Source organism: Ipomoea nil, unplaced genomic scaffold (assembly GCF_001879475.1).
Source record: "Ipomoea nil cultivar Tokyo-kokei standard unplaced genomic scaffold, Asagao_1.1 scaffold1317, whole genome shotgun sequence".
NCBI lineage: Eukaryota > Viridiplantae > Streptophyta > Magnoliopsida > Solanales > Convolvulaceae > Ipomoea > Ipomoea nil.
Genome location: NW_017617745.1, coordinates 1,164,404 through 1,185,504, shown reverse-complemented (window position 1 = coordinate 1,185,504; position 21,101 = coordinate 1,164,404). Strand labels below are relative to the sequence as shown.

The window sequence follows — 21,101 nt, the reverse complement described above, 5'->3', positions numbered from 1 at the left end:
AAGGTAGCATGTTGATGAAAACAATCGAGAAAGAGTGAGATTTATGGGGTTCAAAGTGCTTAATCACCCAGTGCCAATATGAAGTGCAACATTTAATTCGGGTTCAAACAAATGTGAGAATGCATACAAGGGAAGGAATTACTCCCGTAATTCCAACCTAAAATAATGCGAGTGAATATTTATTCCCATGATATAAATGCTCTAACAATTCAAGAACAAGCATTCAAGATAAATCATTAACTAAACTGTCATCTCCCAATGTGCAATAGTTAAGTGCAATTGTGGGTGCTCTAAAATATGCCCTAACTCCCATTAAGACATAAAGATAGCATTGAAACGAGTAATTTGGGCCCTTAATTACTAGCATCAACAAGATAGAACGCAATTGCAACACTAGCTATAAAACCCAAATGTAAATATATTAATGAATTTAGGCACATAGGTTCATAAATACTTTCACCCAAAAATTCCTAAAATGTTTTAGTCACTCATGGCTAGAATAGCATTCATTGCAATAACATAAAAGAGTTTACAAGAAACAAAGAAAGTAAAAGAAAAGGGAAAGAGATTCTCCCGAATCTTCCTAGCTTTTCCTTATTCTTCCAAGGTGACTTGTGGCTCTTGATGTTTCTCACTCTTTTTGTCTCCAAAAAACGCAGCCTAGGTCTAGGGTTTGAGGAAGATGGGCTTTTTATAGTGGGAGCCAAATAGGGGTAGAACAGGAATTTATGAACAGTTGAAAACTCACACAGCACGGACATTCGACGCGTCGAGCCTTGTTCTTCTTTCTTCGCGTAACTTACTGGAAATTTTTGACGCGTCGAATGTGCTTCTGCATCACAGGTCCGGTTTGTATGATAATTTTGACCCCCCATTTCCTTAAAAATTACACTTTGAGGTCTTCATAAGAGTTGTAGCCCTTTGAGTTTTCTTTCAATGACACAAGAATCGCTTGAATCGGACATTTCTAAAATGAGATATGATCCAAATTCTAAGATGTCGCCAAATTTAGTGGGAATTACAACTCTTTGGTCTTTTGCTTCATTTTCCCCTTGTTTTGTTCTTGTGATTAAATCCATTGAAAGTACCACTCTTTGGCTCTCTTTGAAGCATTTTAGCCATCTCCTTAACTTAACCTTGACTCCGATGGACTCGAGATTCACTCAAAATGCCTCGAAAAGGATACGTTTGTCTTCAAATCAACAATTTATGCACCTAAGGATATAAACAAATGAATTAAGGCACATTTTGCATAAAACCAAAGTATCTTTCACTCAAAATAAGATCTACATATGGGGTAGAATCATGGACATAAACACAGTTATTAGTTTTCGCTCAAGCCTTAGAGAATTCTTGGAGACTTCTTTTTCTAGAAAGGAAACGTGGTAAACTTTTTTACCAATTTAGTTAACGTGAGTGGTTCTAAACTCTTATCCCTTAAAAAAGGTTGGGAAGACAATCATTTTGTTGGAAATTTATATAGTAATGGAGATTAAAGTTTCAGATGTACTACCATGAAAAGCTTAAAATAATATTTGGAGTTGTGGAGTTATAAATATTATTTTAGTTTGGTAGAAAGTTAATTGGAGAATGAGTTTGTTGGAAGACTTTGTCTATTCCCCAACATTGGGATTTATTCCCCAACATTGGAGTTTATTACCCAATATAGGGGAATTGTTTGTTTCATTTGAAAAATGATTACACAGCATGTGAGCCTCCAATTTTCCCAAACTTACATGCAAAAGTGTGCTAGAAAATTATAATAAATATATTTGCACGGTTATTTGCATGTGGTTCATAATCTTACACAGGTTCATAATTACATATATATTCATGTTGAACATGATTTATGTAATTAATATAATTCTCCTATGATAAATATATCATTTAAGATATATTTTATGGAAGTTAAGTTTTAAATTCAAATAATTAACTTCCAGGTAACTTCTTCAAACTGGTTTATTTGCATCTATAAATATTTGGAGAATTATCTGAAAAAGACATAGCAAAAGCAAAATTGCAGTACACTGGGATATTTCACAGTTCTACATCTCAACAGGAAATTCTCAAACAAAGCAACTTGAGAATTTCAATATTCATCTTCTTGTATCCCATAAGATTAAATCTTGAACCTTGTTGCTTTTATAGAGAGAGATTTAAAGCTTATAGGAAAGTGATTACACGCCTGAAGATATCAAATGATCCAGTTTTGTTCCCTGTTGTTTTCTGTATTTTGTTGTATTTCAAATGTATTACAGATTACAAGCATTTTTTTCCAACACATTTAATATTTATACTGAAAAAATGTAATATTAACCGGGGAAAACGGTGTTTTTGGCATCTAAGTTGTTTTACTTTTAAAAATTTAGCCCCTATCAATTGATTTGAACAAATCTAACCTTTTAATTGTTCATAATGTAGCACATTTGGTCCTCATGTTATATAATTAGAATTGTTTTTAATACTTTATATATTCAAAATTAAAAATATTTTTTATTATAAATAAATACATAAATTAAAAAAATTATTTTTTTTTAAAAAAAGAAGAAGAACCGCCACCGACTGTCCACGCCGGACAACTGGTGGCTGTCTTCTTCACGGAGACGGCTATGGCCGACGAAGGCCATGGCCGTCTTCTAGATCTGGAACGAGGGTTACGGCCATGGCCGCCGCCCTCGTTCCAGACGGCGGGGACATGAACGAGGGTGGTGGGGAAGGCCGTAGCCTTCGTTTCAGATCTAGAAGACGGCCATGACCGTCTTCCTTAGACGGCTGTGGGCGTGGCTGTCTGGCGCGGACAGCCAGGGCGGTTCTTTTTTTTTTTTTTTTTTTTTTTTTTTAAATTTTTTTTAATTTATGTATTTATTTATAATAAAAAATATTTTTAATTTTGAATAAATAAATTATATAAATTATTAAAAACAATTCTAATTACATAACATGAGGGACCAAATGTGCTACATTATGAACAATTAAAGTGTTAGGTTTGTTCAAATCAATTGATAGGGGCTAAATTTTCAAAAGTAAAACAATTGAAGGACCAAAAGCGCCGTTTTTCCTATTAATAAAAAAATAAAATATTTATTGCTGAAAAAGTATAATAATACTCTTATATTTTAATTTAAAAATATTATATTTTTTAACAAATATATTAATTTTTTTAAAATGTATTTCATTTTTCCTTTATAAGTAATATAACATTTGTCATCATTACTTATAAGAAAAAATATAATATTTTTACGTAAAATGTAAAAGTATTACATTTGTTCTAAAAGTATTATAATTTCTCTTATGAGTAACAAACTCTTTATTCCTAATTAATATTATATTTTTTAGTATAAATATTATATTTCTATATTGACTCAATCTGAGTCAAATCGTCTTATGAATAAAAATCTATGAGACGATGTTACAATTTTACTCTAAAACATACTCGTAATTGAAATTAACTCAAGTAAAATACGAAATAATTCTTTCTTTTCCGCGTAATTGAAATTAACTCAAAGTAAAATACGAAATAATTCTTTCTTTTCCGCATACGAGTAAAAATTGAACATTTTATTTAGTACCGATTCCTGACAGTTTCGCTTCTATATATGAACTCCGACCTTGTCGGTATTTTCCAGATCTCTCCCCATCTTACGAAATTAAAAAGCCTGATTAATTCTTGCCGGGAAACAGGAAATTCCGCCGAATTTCTACGTATTTCCGTTCAGCCTCATCGATCTCAAGCCGTGCTGCAGCTATGAATCCTGAATAGTAAGTCGTTTTACCAGCTCTAGGATGAATTACACCAATTTGTTTAAAACGTTATACGATCTGCTGCAATTAACTATGGTAGGAGGTATTGATTTTGCTCTATAAAATTTGATTAGATCTATCATATGTGTTTTGAAAGATCTGCCCGGTTTTCCTGCGTGAATGTCCTGGAAATTCTAGGCTTTTTGATTGTCGAGTGCTGCTCTGATCTGTATAGATTTGATTGCATAGATGAGATCGATGTAATGATATGGTTGCGGATCCGTTCGACTAGCTTTGAATTTTCTATTTTGTCTAATCCCCGCACGGATAGCCCTTGTCACGCGAGCTAGTTTCTTAGCATGGTTCAGTTTTTATTTTTCTGCTTTTGAAATTTGCTTCAGATTTCTCTGAATTTTAGGTTTTAGATATAACTGAAAACATTGAATTGTCGTGTTAAAGAGAATTAAGTCTGATGAGGAAATCAGCTGACTGATTATCCTTTTACATATTGGCTAATCATCTTTAACTAATTGTAGAAGGCTATCGTGTTGTTGGCTAATTAGTTTTCAACTAGCTTCCTTGGATGTGATGATTTTATGTATCAATTACAGTATATGTGAAACTCCATGTTCTCAGACATAGTCTACTTTTGATGTTCTACTGATAGTGTGTGCTGTGCATGAAGAAGGAAAGTGTTTAAAGAATAGATAGATCTTAGATTATAGGCTTTATGCAATGAGGCTTAGTGGCTTACTAATCAAAAGAGGTGACTCCACTTTTTGATTCTTTAAGTTGATGAATCGATGATTGTAGATCTCAAGTAGCTCTTTTTATTCTTTTCCTTAGGCCTCAGCAATTGAAAATGTAGTAGCTTGTAAAATGTTTATTAAATCTGATGCCACCAACTTTTGTCTGTTTTACTGCTAATAAGTGCTGTTAAACTCTAGGTTAAGTTGAGCTGTTGCCTGTGACGTGTAGCGGTGTAGGGAGTTTGTTCTTCTATATCTCTATATATAATCTGTCAATTGCTCTAGCTATTGGTTAATATATGATCACTGTGGAACCAATAAATATTTTAGTTCTCTAATTAACTAACAGCCCAGTGGTTTTGTCCAGTAGAAACTTTCTTTTAGCATGACTTAGGTATATTATCATGTGTACTTGTTTGATTGATGACTTGGTGACATCAGACTCTAGTATTTGCTAGAACCTGAACTGGCATCATACTTGATACAAGAGTAGAGTAACACCCTGGTTGAGGTTCCCCAAGAAAACTGTGGGAAAGACTTTCCTTTTCTGAATTTTGACCTTGAACAGAAAGCATTTCTTCTGTGCATACTTTTAATTTCCCATAGAGTGACTTCAATGCAATTTTTGTGCAGTGACTATCTTTTTAAGCTTTTGCTGATTGGAGATTCTGGTGTTGGAAAATCCTGTCTTCTTCTGAGGTTTGCTGTAAGTTTTGCTTCTATTAGCTCATCTAAATATGGTCAAATGGTGGTGTCTGAATTTCTTTTACCTCATAGAAATATGTTGTGTTATTCTGTAAAAGACCATTTGCTTTGTTTTCCCTGGAGAATTTTTTGGGAATATGAAATTTCCCTAAATCACAAATTGTCTAGCAGCTAGTAGATTTAGGCTATGAAATGTTAATGTTAACCCAGCATGTCACATGAACTGAGATGAGTATTCTTCTTAACATGTATTTAACCATCCTATTGTTGTACTATTCAATTGTTGTTCAACTTGTCCTTTTGTCATGTTGATGTGGATATGACCTAGTGCAAAAATGCAACAATATTTATAAAAGTGTGCATTCCTACTATTTGATTTTCATTTTTTGGTTTTGGATTCTAGGATGACTCGTATCTTGAAAGTTACATCAGTACCATTGGAGTAGATTTTGTAAGTGATTTACACATTTTCAAGTTTACTAATCTTTCTTATAACCATTTCTAGTCTGTTCTTAACCGTCTTTTATTTAATTCATATAGAAAATCCGGACAGTGGAACAGGAGGGGAAAACCATTAAACTCCAAATTGTAAGTACTAGTTTTGGACTCATTGAGCTTGGCCATTTCATATTGTGTTATCTCTCTTTTCTTTCCCTATTTTGCATTTCAGAAGATGGAATTAGTCCTCATAAAGAATGAGTTTCCTGGAAGAATCTGCTTCTCTTATTTATACTGTTCTTACATATGTACTTGCCTTTTCCATCATCCACTTTGTTTGAGCACAGCACTTATTTCCCATACCTTGTTGTTTGCAGTGGGACACTGCTGGTCAAGAACGGTTTAGGACAATTACCAGCAGTTACTATCGTGGGGCTCATGGCATAATTGTACGTAATGTGTTTTCTACTAGCATACTTAATGTTGTTTACCATGTTTTCCATGTAATGACTCAGGCCTCCTTGATCGCATTTCTGTCAGGTGGTTTATGATGTCACTGATCAAGATAGTTTCAACAATGTCAAGCAATGGTTGAATGAAATTGATCGATATGCAAGTGAGAATGTAAACAAGCTTCTTGTCGGGAATAAGTGTGACCTAACGGCACAGAAGGTTGTGTCCTATGAGACAGCCAAGGTAATTCTAGTTCACCTTGCACACTGAAATTCTCATGTTGATGACAAATTTGATCAGCTCTGTTTTAATAAAAATTCTTTTGGTGCAGGCTTTTGCTGATGAGATTGGAATTCCATTCCTGGAGACAAGTGCAAAAAATGCAACCAATGTGGAGCAGGCTTTCATGGCCATGACTGGTTCAATAAAAAACAGGTAGTTACTAAATTTTTAAAAATCTGCGTATGTATTAGTAGTAGCAGTTCCTTTTCCTATCCTTGAAATTTTCATATCTGACATGTTTAACCCCCTTGACTATGAAAGTGACTACTCCCAAAGTTGGCCATGCTGAAATCCCTAAATTGATAACAATAACTTTTGTCTTCTTTGTAGAATGGCGACTCAACCCTCCTCAAGCAATGCACGGCCTCCTACTGTGCAGATCCGAGGACAGCCCGTCAACCAAAATTCTGGTTGCTGCTCAAGTTGAAAGGGAGATTCTATTTTCTGGATATGCTCAGATGCTCTTCATGTGGCATGTAAAATTAATCTTAGTTGTTTGACATGAAGTAGACTATTCTGCATGTTTGCTTTATATATATTTTTTCATTCCCGCGTTTTGTTAAAACACCAATTCTTTCCACTATTCAGTTATAAACAGCTTTTGTACAAAAGTGTAGAAGATGATTGCTACAAGGCAGTATTTGCCCTCATTGTTTTAGTGATTTGTTTTCATAAAAATCAAGTGGTGAATGACACATGCTTTCCTTTTTAAGGCCAAACATGAAACTTCCCAAGATACATGAAAATGGTTCATCATCTTCTAGTTATACCACATAACTCTTGTAATGGTATATATATGCTCTGTGAGATTTCTTTAGAATATGCATACTTTACAAATTTAATTTTTACTTCATTTTTTGTCATATATGCAAATTCATTCTTCTTGACTTCTTAGCTTAGGTGAAATTCTTGAAAATGTTATATTATCTAAAAGCATTCCATGAATCAAATGCTTCTATGAGTTCATCAGGAAAAATAACCATACAGTTATAACCATCTATAAACTAAGGGATAAGTCAAAGCCTGTATGTTTCACCAGTAATCACAGCATGAGCAAGTTCCATTCTTAAAATGGTGAAACCTTGTCGTATCCCTGACAATGATCTCCCTATCTTCAATTGCCGATATGAACTTTGTGGCCTTGTGGCAATCCCCGCAAACTCTAAGATTCTTGAATATCCTGATGGGTACCCCCACGGGAATTCTCAGTAAACCGAAGGCAATAGCCAGCTTCTCACTATGCCACAGAAGCATCTGCTCCTTCTGTTCCTCGCCCATGTCGTGCAAAGAAGACTCGAGATCAGCCACATATCCTGCAGATTTCATCTTCTTTTCAAGCTCCTTTAGCTTCGCGTGTATGGCTTCTAGCTCTGGATGAAGCCTGTCCCCCGACCTGAACTCGTGGACCACACCCTTAACCTCCATCCAACTATACCCTGGTGTCTTCACAACTTGGTTTTCCTTCATCAGTTTTCTCACCCTGGAAACATCGTCCCATCTGTTTTTTGCAGCGTAAACGTTAGCTAGTTGAACATAGCCTGCTGCATTGCTAGGGTCAAGATCATGCAAATTCTTTGCAGCAAACTCAGCCACTTCTACGTTTTTGTGGATCCTACAACCACCTAGCAGGGTTCCAAAAAAGGCCGGGTGGGGTTTGAAATCTGTATTTGTTATCAAATCAACAGCTTCATCTAGCCTGCCAGCTCTCGCAAGAAGATCAACCATACAAGTAACATGATCGGGTTTTGGCTTGATCCCATAATCGTTTTGCATTTTCTCAAAATAATGAATCCCGAGGTCCACTAATCCTGCATGGTTACATGCTGATAAAACTCCCACAAAACTTATCCAGTCCGGTTGAATTCCAGTATGTCTCATCTCATCGAACAGACAAAGTGCCTTGTCTCCCTTCCCATGCTGAGCATACCCCGAAACCATTGCATTCCAACTCACAATGTCCTTTCTTGGCATATCAAGAAACAACTTCCACGCATCCTCCAAGATTCCGCACTTGCAGTACATGCTAATCAGCGAAGTTCCTACTGTCATATCCAAACATATCGGGAGCTTACACACACGCTGATGAACTTGCATCCCGAACCTAAATGCAGATAAATTACTACATCCTAATAAGACACTACTCAAGGTCGATGGGTTTGCCTTAATCCCCAACTCCACCATTTTCCTAAACAACTTCAAACCATCTTCCCCTCTACCATTCTCAACATAACCAGCAATAACAGCATTCCAAGTAACCAAATTCTTCTCTGGCATCTCTTGAAACATCTTCTCTGCTAACTCAATGTTGCCACACCTCATATACCCTGTAATGATTGCAGTCCGGGCAATCACACCCTTTTCGGGTGTTTTGTTAAATATTTCCAGTGCCGGTTCCAGTTGGCCTGACTCAACATATCCTGATATCATAGCATTCCAAGTCACCTCGTTTCTCACGGGCATTGTCACAAACAGTTCATTGGCTTCATTCATCATACCATTCTGGGAAAAACCTGAGATCATGGTATTCCAGGAAGCAACATCTTTTACAGGCATCTTTTCAAAGAAACTCCTTGCGGCTCCAATACCAGCATTGTTCAAATAACAAACTAACATTATGTTATACGACACAACATCCGGTTCAGGAATTTTATCAAACATCTCACGAGCCTCCTGAAACTTCCCTGGTTTTCTTGAGAACCCGGCTAAAATTGAATTCCATGTGACTGTAGTCCTAACGGCCATGCTCTCAAAGACTCTAAGAGCGGAATCCAAATCCATGGATCGAATATAACTGGTAATTCTCTTGTTACACGAAACAATCGAAGAAAATTCAGATGCTTCATTCCGCGTAAATTTGTTCAAGAACTTGGGCTTTCTTGGAATCAAGTCGGATTGGTACGATGAATAAGATGATGGACTTGAAGGAGAATTTGCTGGATTTGAAATTTGGGATTCGATGCAAGAAGAGATTTTAAGGTGGCGTTTGGGTGCTATCAAGTAAAAGGAGAAAACTTTGAATTCTTTGTGAATAAGAGAAGGGTGATGATGGCGGTGCATTACTAACTGTCATTTTTAAATTGAGAAATGGAGTTTCCCTCCCCTTATATCCATTTTTTTTTTTTTTACACTAAGGCATTTCATTAATTCAAATGGTGATACGGATAATGAAAGAAGTATAATCAATTTCCTTAGTTAACGGATGGGCAACTATGTTCATAATACATTCAACATGAGAGATAATTACATAAGGTAAAAAGCATAAGGTATATTTGATATCTAAAATTAAAAGTCTAAATGAAGAAATACCCTCAAAATTACTAAAGTTGTTAACAACCTGAAGTGCGTCTATTTCTAATTGAACCTTTTGTGAATCTTTGCTTCTTTAGCCAGCTCAACGCTTCCCTCTTTGCCATTCTTTCTGTCTCACAAGGGGTACAAATTAAATTCCATTTCCCAGCATGCTAATCGCAACATAAAACTCCTGTTGTCATCCCTCTTAAAGTGTTGAAAAAGACACTAGGTGCCCCCTAGGCGGCCGGTTATTTATTTATTTATTTATAAATTTTTAGGGGGTTATTCGCCAAAAAATAAAAAAAATAAATAAAAAAAATCGAGAAAGAGGCCAATTCCGACGTTCCTTGAAGCGGCCGGACGCTGCCTAGCGCCTAGACGCGATTTTTACAACCATGCCTTAACCCACCCAAGCTCCATGACACTACGACTTTCGTCCACCACCACATAAGAGTTTAATTTAAAGTAACCTGGGTTAGGTTTTTGCAACTTTGCTATTCTAGGATTAGTTTGATTCCTCCTGTTGTTGTCACCTCCCACAGTACTCCTCCAGTCAGTTAAGAAATTTTTTTCTTCTTTCAGCTACCAACTTGCTAGAAGAAATATGTCCATTTCAGGCCTTGTTATTTCTTGCCTTCCAAATTTTCCAGCAAACAGTTAACATTAGCAGTACTGCCCAATCTGAGAAGGACCTAAAATTGTTTAACTTGATCGGCAGTCTTATAAATTTCCAGCACTTGACTGTAATTGACAATGAATGAATAAGTATGGTATAGAATCCTCTTCCCTTTGACACAATTGACAAGTAGTAGAACAATTCACCCTGTTTAGCCCTTAGAAGATCCGTGGTTGGAAGACAATTAGTAGCAGGCTGCCAGAATTTTTTTTTTATTTTTTTTTTATTTTCCTAGGAAGATTAAAATTCCACATTGCAACCTGCTTTTTCTTTTCAACATGATCATTCCTTTGTAATTGCTCTATAACAGCTTTTAACAGTGAATAGTCCTTTCTCATCTTCCATCCAAATGAGCGTATCCTCCATTTGAACCATTAGTAGTGGAATACTTAATATTAGTCTAGCATTTCTATTGATATATCTCTCACAGTATCTTTATCCCACTCACTTGCCCCATTCTTCATTCGAGACAAAATCAATGCTTCCTCCAAATAAGGGAAAGGAGGAGTTTGAATTTTAGGCTCAACTTGATTTGGAAGCCATTTATCCCCCCAAATACGTATAGCTTTAACATCACCTACTCTCCACTAGCTATGCTTCCGGATAATATCTAGTAGGTTGCTCCAAATGAGCATGAACCTATAATTTTTTCATCATCTTCTTTATGCGCACGAGTGTGTATGATGATCTTTTGTTGGACCCTCAAGACTTCTACATATGAAATATGAATATCTGTTTCTCGTCTTATACGAGAAGGAATCATACTTCTAAGCCTTTTCGAAGGTTCTACCTCAATTGGATGATTGGTATTGTCCTTCATAACTTGGACAACTCCAAGTCGATCATGTATAACCTTTCTTTTGGGGGCTTTAGGATTTGACCCCATTCTGTCAAAGGCTGAGCATCGAGATTCCACCTTACCCATTATAAAAAAAACTGACCTCTTTTTGTCATGTCCATTATCATTGGTAGGAGTTAGTTTTGGATCATATTCACTTTCATCCATGGAGATACAATTACTTAATGCTCTATTTCTAAGGGTTCGCACTAGTTTAGGGGGGGACATAACCCAACCCTTTGCGTGTTTGAGGTTCCTACTAATTACCTTGCCTTTACCATCGGCTTCCTAGATGAGCTTTCCCAACATCTGTGGCTCGTTAAGGTTATAGCGAGCCTTGGCTAGAAACTTATAAGTGTTAGGGTCGAAACCCTTAGTACGCTTGGCGGGTAGTACTTGGTATGCTTTATCATAGTTTTTCTCCTTAGATGATTTCATTTCATCTACTTTAAGTGTATCGATTATTGCGAGCGAGAAGATGAGTTTTGTGTTGTGTTGATCCCGGTCAAAGACTTGCTTGCCCTTTGACTTAGGTTGGAAAGGTGGGTTTTCATTTCTTTTCTCAACAACTTCCGCAATGACTTGTTTCCTTATGTAAAACTTTGCGTTTGCAAAATAAGACTCGGCATCTGTGAATGGGCTTTCATTGGCAACTACCTTTTCGACCACACCATTCTTTTCAAACATAAGGCATTGGTATCGTGATGAGTGAACCACCCCATTTTCATGTATCCAAGGCCTCCCAAGTAACATTTTATAAGATGTCCTTGCATGTATGACATGATAGGGATACTAGAACTTAGGCCTCCAACTCTTAAATCAAGTATGACGATGCCGATTGCTCTTTGCCTTCTTGATTGAATCCTTGTATCATTATATGGTTTAGGGTGAGCTCGTCCATCATTACACCAAGATTTTTCATGGCTCGAAGAAACAAAATGTTGACAGTTGAGCCTTGATCAACTAGAATTCTCTTAAGTTTTTGCCCTTGTGTGTAGCCTTTAACAAACAATGGGCAATTGTGGGGTGTGCCCCTAAGCAACAAGTCTTCATCCGTGAAAGTAATTTTCATGGAATAGGAAACAACCCTATGCATTTTCACTTCCCCAGTTATGATATGTTTAGGAGATGAACACTCTCCCCCATCCATTTCCTTTTCATTGGTAGTCAGGCAAGAGCTATCAGTGCCTACCCCTCGAGGATTAGATCCTTTTGGAATGTATTGAGCCAAGGGAATTGGTGCTCATGGCCGCTTGACATGTCCCTTGATTCTTGATCTACGGTCATGACCACTTGTTGAGATCTTCTCATCCCATCTTTTCATTATGTGCCTTGGATGTCTCATGAGCTCAATTATTATCTTTTTTCTATGGGTAACCACTCATTTCCTTCGAATTGCTATCATTTTGCTACACTTTGAACTTTGACCAACAGGCTGCTTAACAATGAATAGGAATGGATGCTTCCGTCGCTCTTCATCTTCCTTCTCAACACACAATGGAGCGAACCTTCCAAGTATAATTGAACTTGATTTGTTTTTGTGTTAGCATCAGTAAGCTTAATCATCCCATCTCTAGCAGTGCCATTACTTTGTCTTTGAAGATGAAACATTTCTCAATCAGGTGACGAAGAGGACTGTGGTACTTGCAATAGTTTGGGTCATCCACCCTTGAAGCCTCATTAGGGCGCTTCATCTCAGGCAACTCAATAAACTTGAGTTTGACTACCTCACCAAAGATATGAGATACATTGGAATCCAAGAAAGGATATTTTTTTCTCCTATCTTTCGCCAATCGTCATTCTCCTACCTTCTCTCATTGGGCCATAAAATGGACCCAACTTTGGCCTTTCAGTTGCTTTGTTGAAGACTCTCATTGGTTTACTCTTCACATTAATTGATTCTTTCTTCTCTTGCTTTGGAAAGGGTTTGCTTCCTTTCTTAACTTCATGTTTCCCAAGTGCCTTGGAGGAGCTTGGAAAGTTCAGTATGTTAGTCCCTCCACTAGCATCAATGCTCAACTCCATGTCGCAAACTAGTCTGGAGAACTCCTCGAAGGTAACTTAATTCATTGCAGAATGTAGGAGAGTTCAAAGTGCATGCCTTTGATGCACATCTCGATTGCGGAGCTTTGAGATATCATCTTTTTGCAATTTAGGCACAATTCACTCCATCTTTCGATGTAAGGAACGAAACATTCGCCCTTCCACTGGGTAGTGGTAAGTTCTAAGAAACTTACCGTTCTCGTTGTACTATAGAAATGGGTTAAGAACTCATGCTCTATATAGTGCCAACTATCAATACAGCCGGATTCGAGATCAGTGTACCAATCAAAAGCAATGCCCTTTAAGGAATAGACAAACTGTTTCACCAACAGATCACCGTAAGTCCCTACGTCATTGTAGGTCTCCACAAAGTGGGCAATGTGCTGTGGGGATTCCCCTTGCCATCAAACTGTTGGAACTTAGGTGGTTGATAGCCGAAGAACATGTTCAACTCTTCGATTATTTGTGTGTAGTGCTTAGCGTAGGTATAGGAGGGTTGGCCTTCATCTAACTTTCCTTTGATAACCTTATTACGTAGTCCTTCAACTGATTCACCCATATCATGCCTTCGGTGATTGGTATGCTCTTCTTAGTTGGCGGTAGGTGGGAAGTAGCTTCTCCCACTATAGGTCTAACCTAGTGGTGTTTGTTAAGCAACATCTTCTTGCCCCTCGAGCTGCTTTCTTGGAGTAGAACTCCCATGTCCTTCTATTATGCTCCCTACAATTTCGTCAAGGACGTTAATCCGCTTATCTTGGTTTTGAAGGAGAACAAGCATTCCTACAAGAGTCTTAGCAAAACTAGCTAACTACTCTTCCACAAATGTTGTGTTTGTCGCCATGGTAGGCATGATAGTATAGACATGCAACGAAATTTGTTGTCGGTCGATTCCTTGACTTTAAAATGGTTGATTCCAAGACCGTGCTTTGTCAAGTTGAAGATATACAATTAATCTTTGATGAGATCTGTGACGAAGGCATTGTGATGAGTGAAGCCTTCCAATTGGCGTCTATAATCCACATGTTGCCTCTTGGTTGGAAGGACTTCAACAATTACCTTAAGCACAAGCGAAAGGAAATGAATCTGGAGGAGTTGATCCAACGACTTCGAATTGAGGAGGGCAATAGGAACAATGATGGAAAGGGTTCTGTCATTGGTGGCGCTAAGGCCAATGTTGCGGAGCACGATAAAAGCTCCAAGAATGCTAAGAAAGACAAGCAGAAGCTAGGTCCGAAAGGAAGCATTACCAAAGTAAAATTCAATGGTAAAAGCTTCAACTATGGCAAAAATGGCCACAAGTCATCTGATTGTAAGGCACCAAGGAAGAAGAATAAGAGTTCTGAAGCCAACGTTGTTGGGCAAAGCAGTCAGAAGGAGGCCGATATTAGCCTTTTGACCATGGTGACTGAGGTGAACCTCGTGGGTTCTAACCTGCACGAGTGTTCATCGACACTTATGCAACAAGGCATCGATATTGCAACCGTGAGCTATTTAACACCTTCAAGACCATTGAGGGCGGAAGGTGTGGATGGGAAACTCTACTCAATCCTTTGTGGAGGGCATGGGCAAGGTGGTTCTGAAGATGACTTCCGAGAAAGAACTGACGTTGAACAAGAATGGTTTTGGAATGGTCTTCGAGCCAAATAAAATAGTTTTGCCTAAACTAAGAATGTTTGTTGTTAAAGGCTATGTTATGAGTTTTTTTTTATGCTCAATGTAATGCATGTTATCATTAATAAAAGCGATAACCCATTCTAATAAGTTGAAATGTCAAATTGCATTTTTCAAAAATTTAAAAGTTTAATTACACTTTTGTATAAAGTTGAAGACTAAAGTCAGGATCTCTTCAACGCATTATTGGATGGCGTTTGATTCAGTAGATTCAACTTCATAGGATATAACCAAACTGTCAGCCGTCTGAACTTTACCAGAATTAGACGCTCCTAGATTGATATTTACCAACAGACAAAACTCTAGAGACAAGACAGAAACTAGATGCAGTGAAACAAAAACCCAGATTGAGAAAAACAAAACTGTTACCAATTCAAGTCAAGATCCCAGAAAGAAATCAAAGATGTAGTAAAAAGAGTACCTAAATTCTAAAAGTAGAGACTGTAACCAAGAAAGTTAAAGATATAACCCTCGGACGGTAACAACTAAATGTACACTATTTAAAAAACAAGTTTAAAAAGATAATTGTAGTAAAGAAACAACCAGGTCCAGCGGGTTTCTAAGTCGAAACAATCACAAGTCACAGTCATAAGGTGTCGATGGAAAAGCGTCGCGTCGTTCATCACTCACTTTTTACCCAAGGTAGGGAACTGCCCGACATCCTCAATAGATGGAGCGTCAACACTGGACAGGCTTCCACCGTATCCTCCTCGGCCACGCCCACGGCCCCTCCCACGTCCACCAGAGCGATAGTAGTTTTCTCCTTCAGCTGGTTTCAAAAACTCGTTGATGTTTTTCGTCTGGAAACAAAAGAACATGTTAAGGTGAGTTACCGGGTATGAAGAAGGTGATGAATGAAATGAATGAACAAAGAAAAAACTACAAATTTGAGAAGAAACATAAAAACCGAGATTCTAGTATAACTTCATAGGGAAGCAAGTCGCACGAAAATTGTAGTATAAACACCTATTCTCAATATGTCTGAATCTCTGGTATAATAACAAACATTACTGCAATTCAGTCCGTTAAAATAGTTTCACAATCAATTAGCTTGAAAGTAGGGGCACTATACCACGGTGAATTGTGTCCGCATATATAGAGAGTATTTTGCACACCTCAAAAACTGGTAAATCGCTACTTGCCAAAAGCCTATAGAGAAACATGAAAACAAAAATAGTACCTTTTTAACCTTTTCTCCAGCCTCTTTCTTTTTTTCTTTCTCAGATCCCTGCACGTTACATAGACATGAATCAATCTGCTATTCCTAAACCCCATAAACTTGAAGGGTAGCAGAAAAAACAACCAATACTTACACAAAATAAATACTTCAATAAACAGAAACATCGAGCGAGGGAGAAATGCAACAAGGACCGTCACATTTATTATAAACCAAAACAAAACTCACCAGTTTAATGAAGACTTCCTCATCATTCTTCTTGTTGGAAAGCAACTGCATCGACGCAAACTCCTTATCCAAACACACTTTTCTCTCCTCGGGCTTTGATGCAAGCAACGCCTTCCTCTTCTCCTCCAGTACCTTCTCATATTCCTCCAAAGTCATCTCCTATCAAAGCATAAACCATATGAAAGAATATTATACTCCCTCCATCCTATTTTATGTATCTCATTCGGTTAATGAGGCTTGACTGAAGTTACTTTTAATTCAACTTTTCATAATATAAAGTTTAGTATTATTATACAAAATTTATATGTTTAGAAACTATATTAAGAATACTATTAAACACAAAAAAAAAAAATTAAAAATAAGTAAAAAAATACTAAAGAAAATAAGCAAAGAAGAAAGAATTGGTTTGACCAATAAATACTCCGTAGTAAACAAAGACAGGTAAAATGAGACAGACGGAGTATTAGTTGAAGTGAGCAAGCAAACATGAGCATGTTAACGACTTGTACATTACAATTTCAATTGAAATAGACACCCTTTCCATCTGTTTTAATAGGAGAAATTATAATAATAATTATCTCATTGGATAATTCATTCAATGGCTGTGGCTGTGGCTGTGGGGCAATGATGGTGGTTACCGGAAAAGAATTGAGTTATAATACTAGGTGTACTGTGGGGGTAAAAAATACTTTCTAATGTGGGAGACCAAGATTAGCTAACTATACAATTACATAATCACTTAATTTGACAATCAAAAAATTAGAATTCAAAACCAAGTTAGGGAGTACTTCTTATCATTTTCCAAAAGAATTTTACCTTCTCCTCGGGCTCCTTTTCTTCGGTCTCATTTGGTGGAGAATCCTTGGTGGCATCTCCAGTATCTTCCTGGCTAGTTTGTTTCTCAGTATCAACAGTCTTCTCAACTTCATTAATAGGTTCCTCGGTTTCTCTGAATTAAGAATAAAGAAAGCATTAGAACTCACACCAAAAATATCAAAACGAATGGCAATATCTGCAACAAATTCATGTAATCTGAGGTAATTCTTACGGAGCTATCTCATCTGTAGGAGTTCCCCAATTCCCACGACCAGAACCCTCACGTTTAAATTCATTCCTACAACAGAAAAGAGATGCATAATCAACACAGAAGAATATTTCCAAAATCCGCAAAGGTGTAGTAAATTGAGCAATACTAACCCACGCCCTGTTCCACTTCGGCGGTCAAACGTCCTCCTCGGGCGCTCCCCATCTGCAGCAGCTTCACCATTGCTGAAACCTCCCCGACGACCACCACGGAAACCCCCACGAGGCCCACCATATCCTCCTCTTCTTTCAGAAGCTTTTCCACCTTCTCCCTCTTCTGAAGGTCTATAACCCCCTGAAAAACCGTTGTTGCTGCCAAAGGCATTCTCAGTGTCTATAGAATCTTGATTGAACCCACGGCCACGACCAACACCACGGCCACGTCCACCACGGGGGCCACCACGTCCTCGCTGAAAGTCAGTTTTGGACTCCCTTACTACAACAAAATTGTTAAACATGAAATTTTGGAATTAGCATCAGTTCTTATGCATAGAAAATGCACGGGATATTCATGCTTGATCAATACAATAATAACTATACCACATTCATTTTTATTCACATGTTAAGCAAAATGTAAAAATGGTCCTATGTGTCAATACAAACTATTAAGGTTCAGCCATACAAATAGACTGCCATAAATGCATACACACACTCGGGGCTTCTTTACTTTGAGTGGGAAGATAAGTAAAAACTAACATATAGGTGCTTTGAAAAGAATCAGAAACTCATATCAAAGACAAACTTCAATCCATCCATCCACTAAGCAACCTTAAGCTCAAAATGCAATAACACAAACCAAAATATAGGCACAAAAACCACATTGTTCTCTTCGTTCAACTAATTTAATCAATAACCAAATCATCAGGCACATTTGGAGAAAAAGAACCCGCATGTAGAATGTATATAAAGAGATATAGATACAAATATAATCACACTTAAACATATTAAAGGAGGTGATGCTCATTACCAGCCTCAGCCGGGGGCAAAGGCTTGGAGGGCATCTTGGCGGCGGCGGCGGCGGGCTTCGGCGACTGAGCCTGAACAGGCCCTTTCTTGGCAGCCGGGGCGGAAGGTGGAAGCTTTTGCTGCTGAGCAGCGAGGAGCTGAGATGGGTCATCGTTGTCATCGTCACCCAGAAGGTCAAACGGGTTCATGGTCGCCATTCCTCGGACTTTCACTTGGGTGTAGAAATAGAGAGATACAGAAAGATGTATCTAATTCCCGAATCTTCAACAGAGATTACTGAATAGTAAAGAAAGTCTACTGATTGGACTCCATGGAAATGGATCAAAAGATAAACGGAGAGCTGGAGAGACAGAAAACGGGGATTCTGAAACCTTAACAAAGGCGGCAGTGGGGGGAGTGAAGTGGAACCTAATCTTAAAAACCCTAGCGGAGGGAGAATTCTGTGTGACAGAGTTCATTGTATTGTGTGGTCATGGGCCGTGTTTATTGGGGCCCCGGAATATTATTTTTTGGGCTTTTATCTCTTCTAAAAACAAATTCTAACCGCCCATATTATCTATATATAGAAATGAATTGAATTTAAATTATATGGAAAATAAATTATTTAAAATATTGATTCTATTGTTTCATATATGATAAATAAGTTTTGTATAGACCATGGTCTATATAGCTGTGTCGATAATAATACAATGTATATTTTTAATGCTTTACGTACATAAATTTACTTTTAGTATATTGAAAATGTACTTTTTATTTATGACACACACAGCTGTGTGGACCATGGTCTATCAAATAACGAGTGATAAATGAGTTAATACCACACATGGTCCTTTGACTATTGGGCTAGTACTCCTTTTAGTTATCGACTTTAATTTGACCAAAGCATGTACCTTGACTTTCATTTTGACCACAAATAGTCTTCGGTTAAGATTTTTGCTAAATAGATGTTAAATTTAGGTCATCAAATTAATTAATCTATCTACTATATCTACTATACTAATAAGAGCCCAAGAGAGTTAGGCCTATAATCTACTATACTAATAAGAGCCCAAGAGAGTTAGGCCTATAATGGGTAGAAAAAATGGCGGTCACAGATTTTAATCAAATGAATGGCTCAGATTAATTAAAAGATTGATCAGATTTAAATTTTACACTAAAAGTTCCTAAAATACCCACACACCGTTACTAATTCCGTTAAAATTTTAAGAATTGCCGTTAGTTCACCGTTAACTTACTCATTGACTTCAATAAAAAAAAAAGGTTTTAGGTTCGAACCTCATCCCAATCAAAGTTGGCATAATTAGTACTCTATTTTACTTTTATTAAATTATATAAATAATAATTTAGTAGTTACAACAAAAAATAATACATATGCATTTCTTTAATTTAGAATTATGTGTCCACAATGTCTTTATTCAAAAAAAAAAAATTATTCATTATCAATCAATTAAATAAGAGAAATAATTTTATTAGTTATATTGTCTTTATTTTTCTTCAATATAAAAATTCTTTATATTCAAATTTATTAATTGATTATATTCGCTACATTATCCTTACAATGTCTTTATTCAGTGAAAAAAAAAATTATTAATTATCAATAAATTAATTAAAAGAAATATTTTCATTAGTTATATTGTCTTTATTTTTCTCAAATGTAAAAATTTTTACATTCAAATTCATCAATTGATTATATTCACTACATTATCTATTATCTTTTTTGTGCACTATTTTTCTAATTAAATATCAAAGTTATAATACAAAATAATGCTATATATATATATATATATATATATATATATATATATATATATTTACCAAGTATTTTATTAATACCATGAAAAAATTAAAAAAATATAATTAATAAAGTCAACCATATTAACTACTTGAGAGATTTTGTGACAACGAGAGTATTCAAATCACACAACAAATTGAAGTGAGAACTACCTCGCAATGTCATTGTTTGACAATCAGCAGTTAGCGATTAACGTTAGCGGATTATACTAGCGGATTTGACCAGCGAATTTATTTAATTATTAACATTGGGTAGAAAAAATGACCGCCAAATTATTAAATCAAATGAATGGTTCATATTGTTCAGGTTTTAATTTTTTCTTTTAAGATTTTCTAATTTATCCCTAATTATATGATTATCCATTTAACTTTTCCGTTAATTCACCGTTCTAATTCTAATATTAAAGTCTAATATAGAATTATAACTACACCATTAATCTAATTCTAATATTAGGGTTGGGGTTCAGCCTTTTTTGGAAGAATATTAAAGTCTTAATAGAACTTAACCACAAATCCTAATGTCGGAATCTCCTCAAACAATATTAGTATATATTTAATATTTTATGTCCTAATTTTTATTTGTTCTCCCTTATGTCCCGTATTTGGTTTCAACGATACCTATACAATTATTTTATTGACAATTATAATCAATCTTGACTATATTATCTTGCATTTGTAAACTTAGAATTACCTATTTAACCCGCACGGGCTTAGCTCAATGGTTTAGTGGGTAGTATTTGGGAGAAGAGACGAAGGTTTGAACCTCGGCGGCGGCAGTGCGGGAATTATGTCCAAAGTGGGCAGATTCCTTGTGCGTATCAGCATTTGGCCCTGTCTGCTGAACCATTGAGTCACCGTGATTTACAACTTCCCACAATGCTCTGTCGGGTCGGAGTGTGGGGGGCCCTTGGGGTTGGGGACTCAACCTTTGGGAGAAGAATTACCTATTTAAATACGCAAATTCAACCT

General features: G+C 36.6%; 3 protein-coding genes and 1 long non-coding RNA gene across 5 annotated transcripts; 1 reads left to right on the top strand and 3 right to left on the bottom strand.

Moving 5' to 3' along the window:
- Positions 1–959: 959 nt before the first annotated feature.
- On the bottom strand, positions 960–19,248 carry LOC109185336. Its single transcript, XR_002054967.1, has 3 exons — positions 19,238–19,248; positions 11,843–11,848; positions 960–1,039 (listed from the first exon to the last, which is right to left on the bottom strand). It is a non-coding gene; the product is annotated as an uncharacterized LOC109185336 (long non-coding RNA).
- LOC109185334 (ras-related protein RABD2c-like) lies at positions 3,576–7,046 on the top strand. The gene is made up of 8 exons (XM_019335307.1): positions 3,576–3,759; positions 5,124–5,196; positions 5,599–5,646; positions 5,736–5,783; positions 6,011–6,082; positions 6,174–6,329; positions 6,418–6,521; positions 6,699–7,046. The coding sequence occupies exons 1-8, from the start codon at positions 3,746–3,748 to the stop codon at positions 6,793–6,795; spliced, it is 612 nt and encodes a 203-aa protein (XP_019190852.1). The 5' UTR covers positions 3,576–3,745; the 3' UTR covers positions 6,796–7,046.
- Positions 7,265–9,492, bottom strand: LOC109185331 (pentatricopeptide repeat-containing protein At4g16835, mitochondrial). Its single transcript, XM_019335304.1, has one exon. It carries the CDS (start codon positions 9,423–9,425, stop codon positions 7,401–7,403), a length of 2,025 nt encoding a protein of 674 aa, XP_019190849.1. The 5' UTR covers positions 9,426–9,492; the 3' UTR covers positions 7,265–7,400.
- LOC109185333 (plasminogen activator inhibitor 1 RNA-binding protein-like) lies at positions 15,213–18,749 on the bottom strand. 2 transcript variants are annotated; one of them, XM_019335305.1, is made up of 7 exons: positions 18,343–18,749; positions 17,490–17,811; positions 17,341–17,406; positions 17,109–17,241; positions 16,290–16,451; positions 16,068–16,115; positions 15,213–15,687 (listed from the first exon to the last, which is right to left on the bottom strand). In XM_019335305.1, exons 1-7 carry the CDS (start codon positions 18,536–18,538, stop codon positions 15,514–15,516), a joined length of 1,101 nt encoding a protein of 366 aa, XP_019190850.1. In that variant the 5' UTR covers positions 18,539–18,749; the 3' UTR covers positions 15,213–15,513. The 2 variants fall into 2 exon arrangements, with proteins under 2 accessions (XP_019190850.1, XP_019190851.1); XM_019335306.1 differs by having other exon boundaries at positions 16,293–16,451.
- Positions 19,249–21,101: the final 1,853 nt, after the last annotated feature.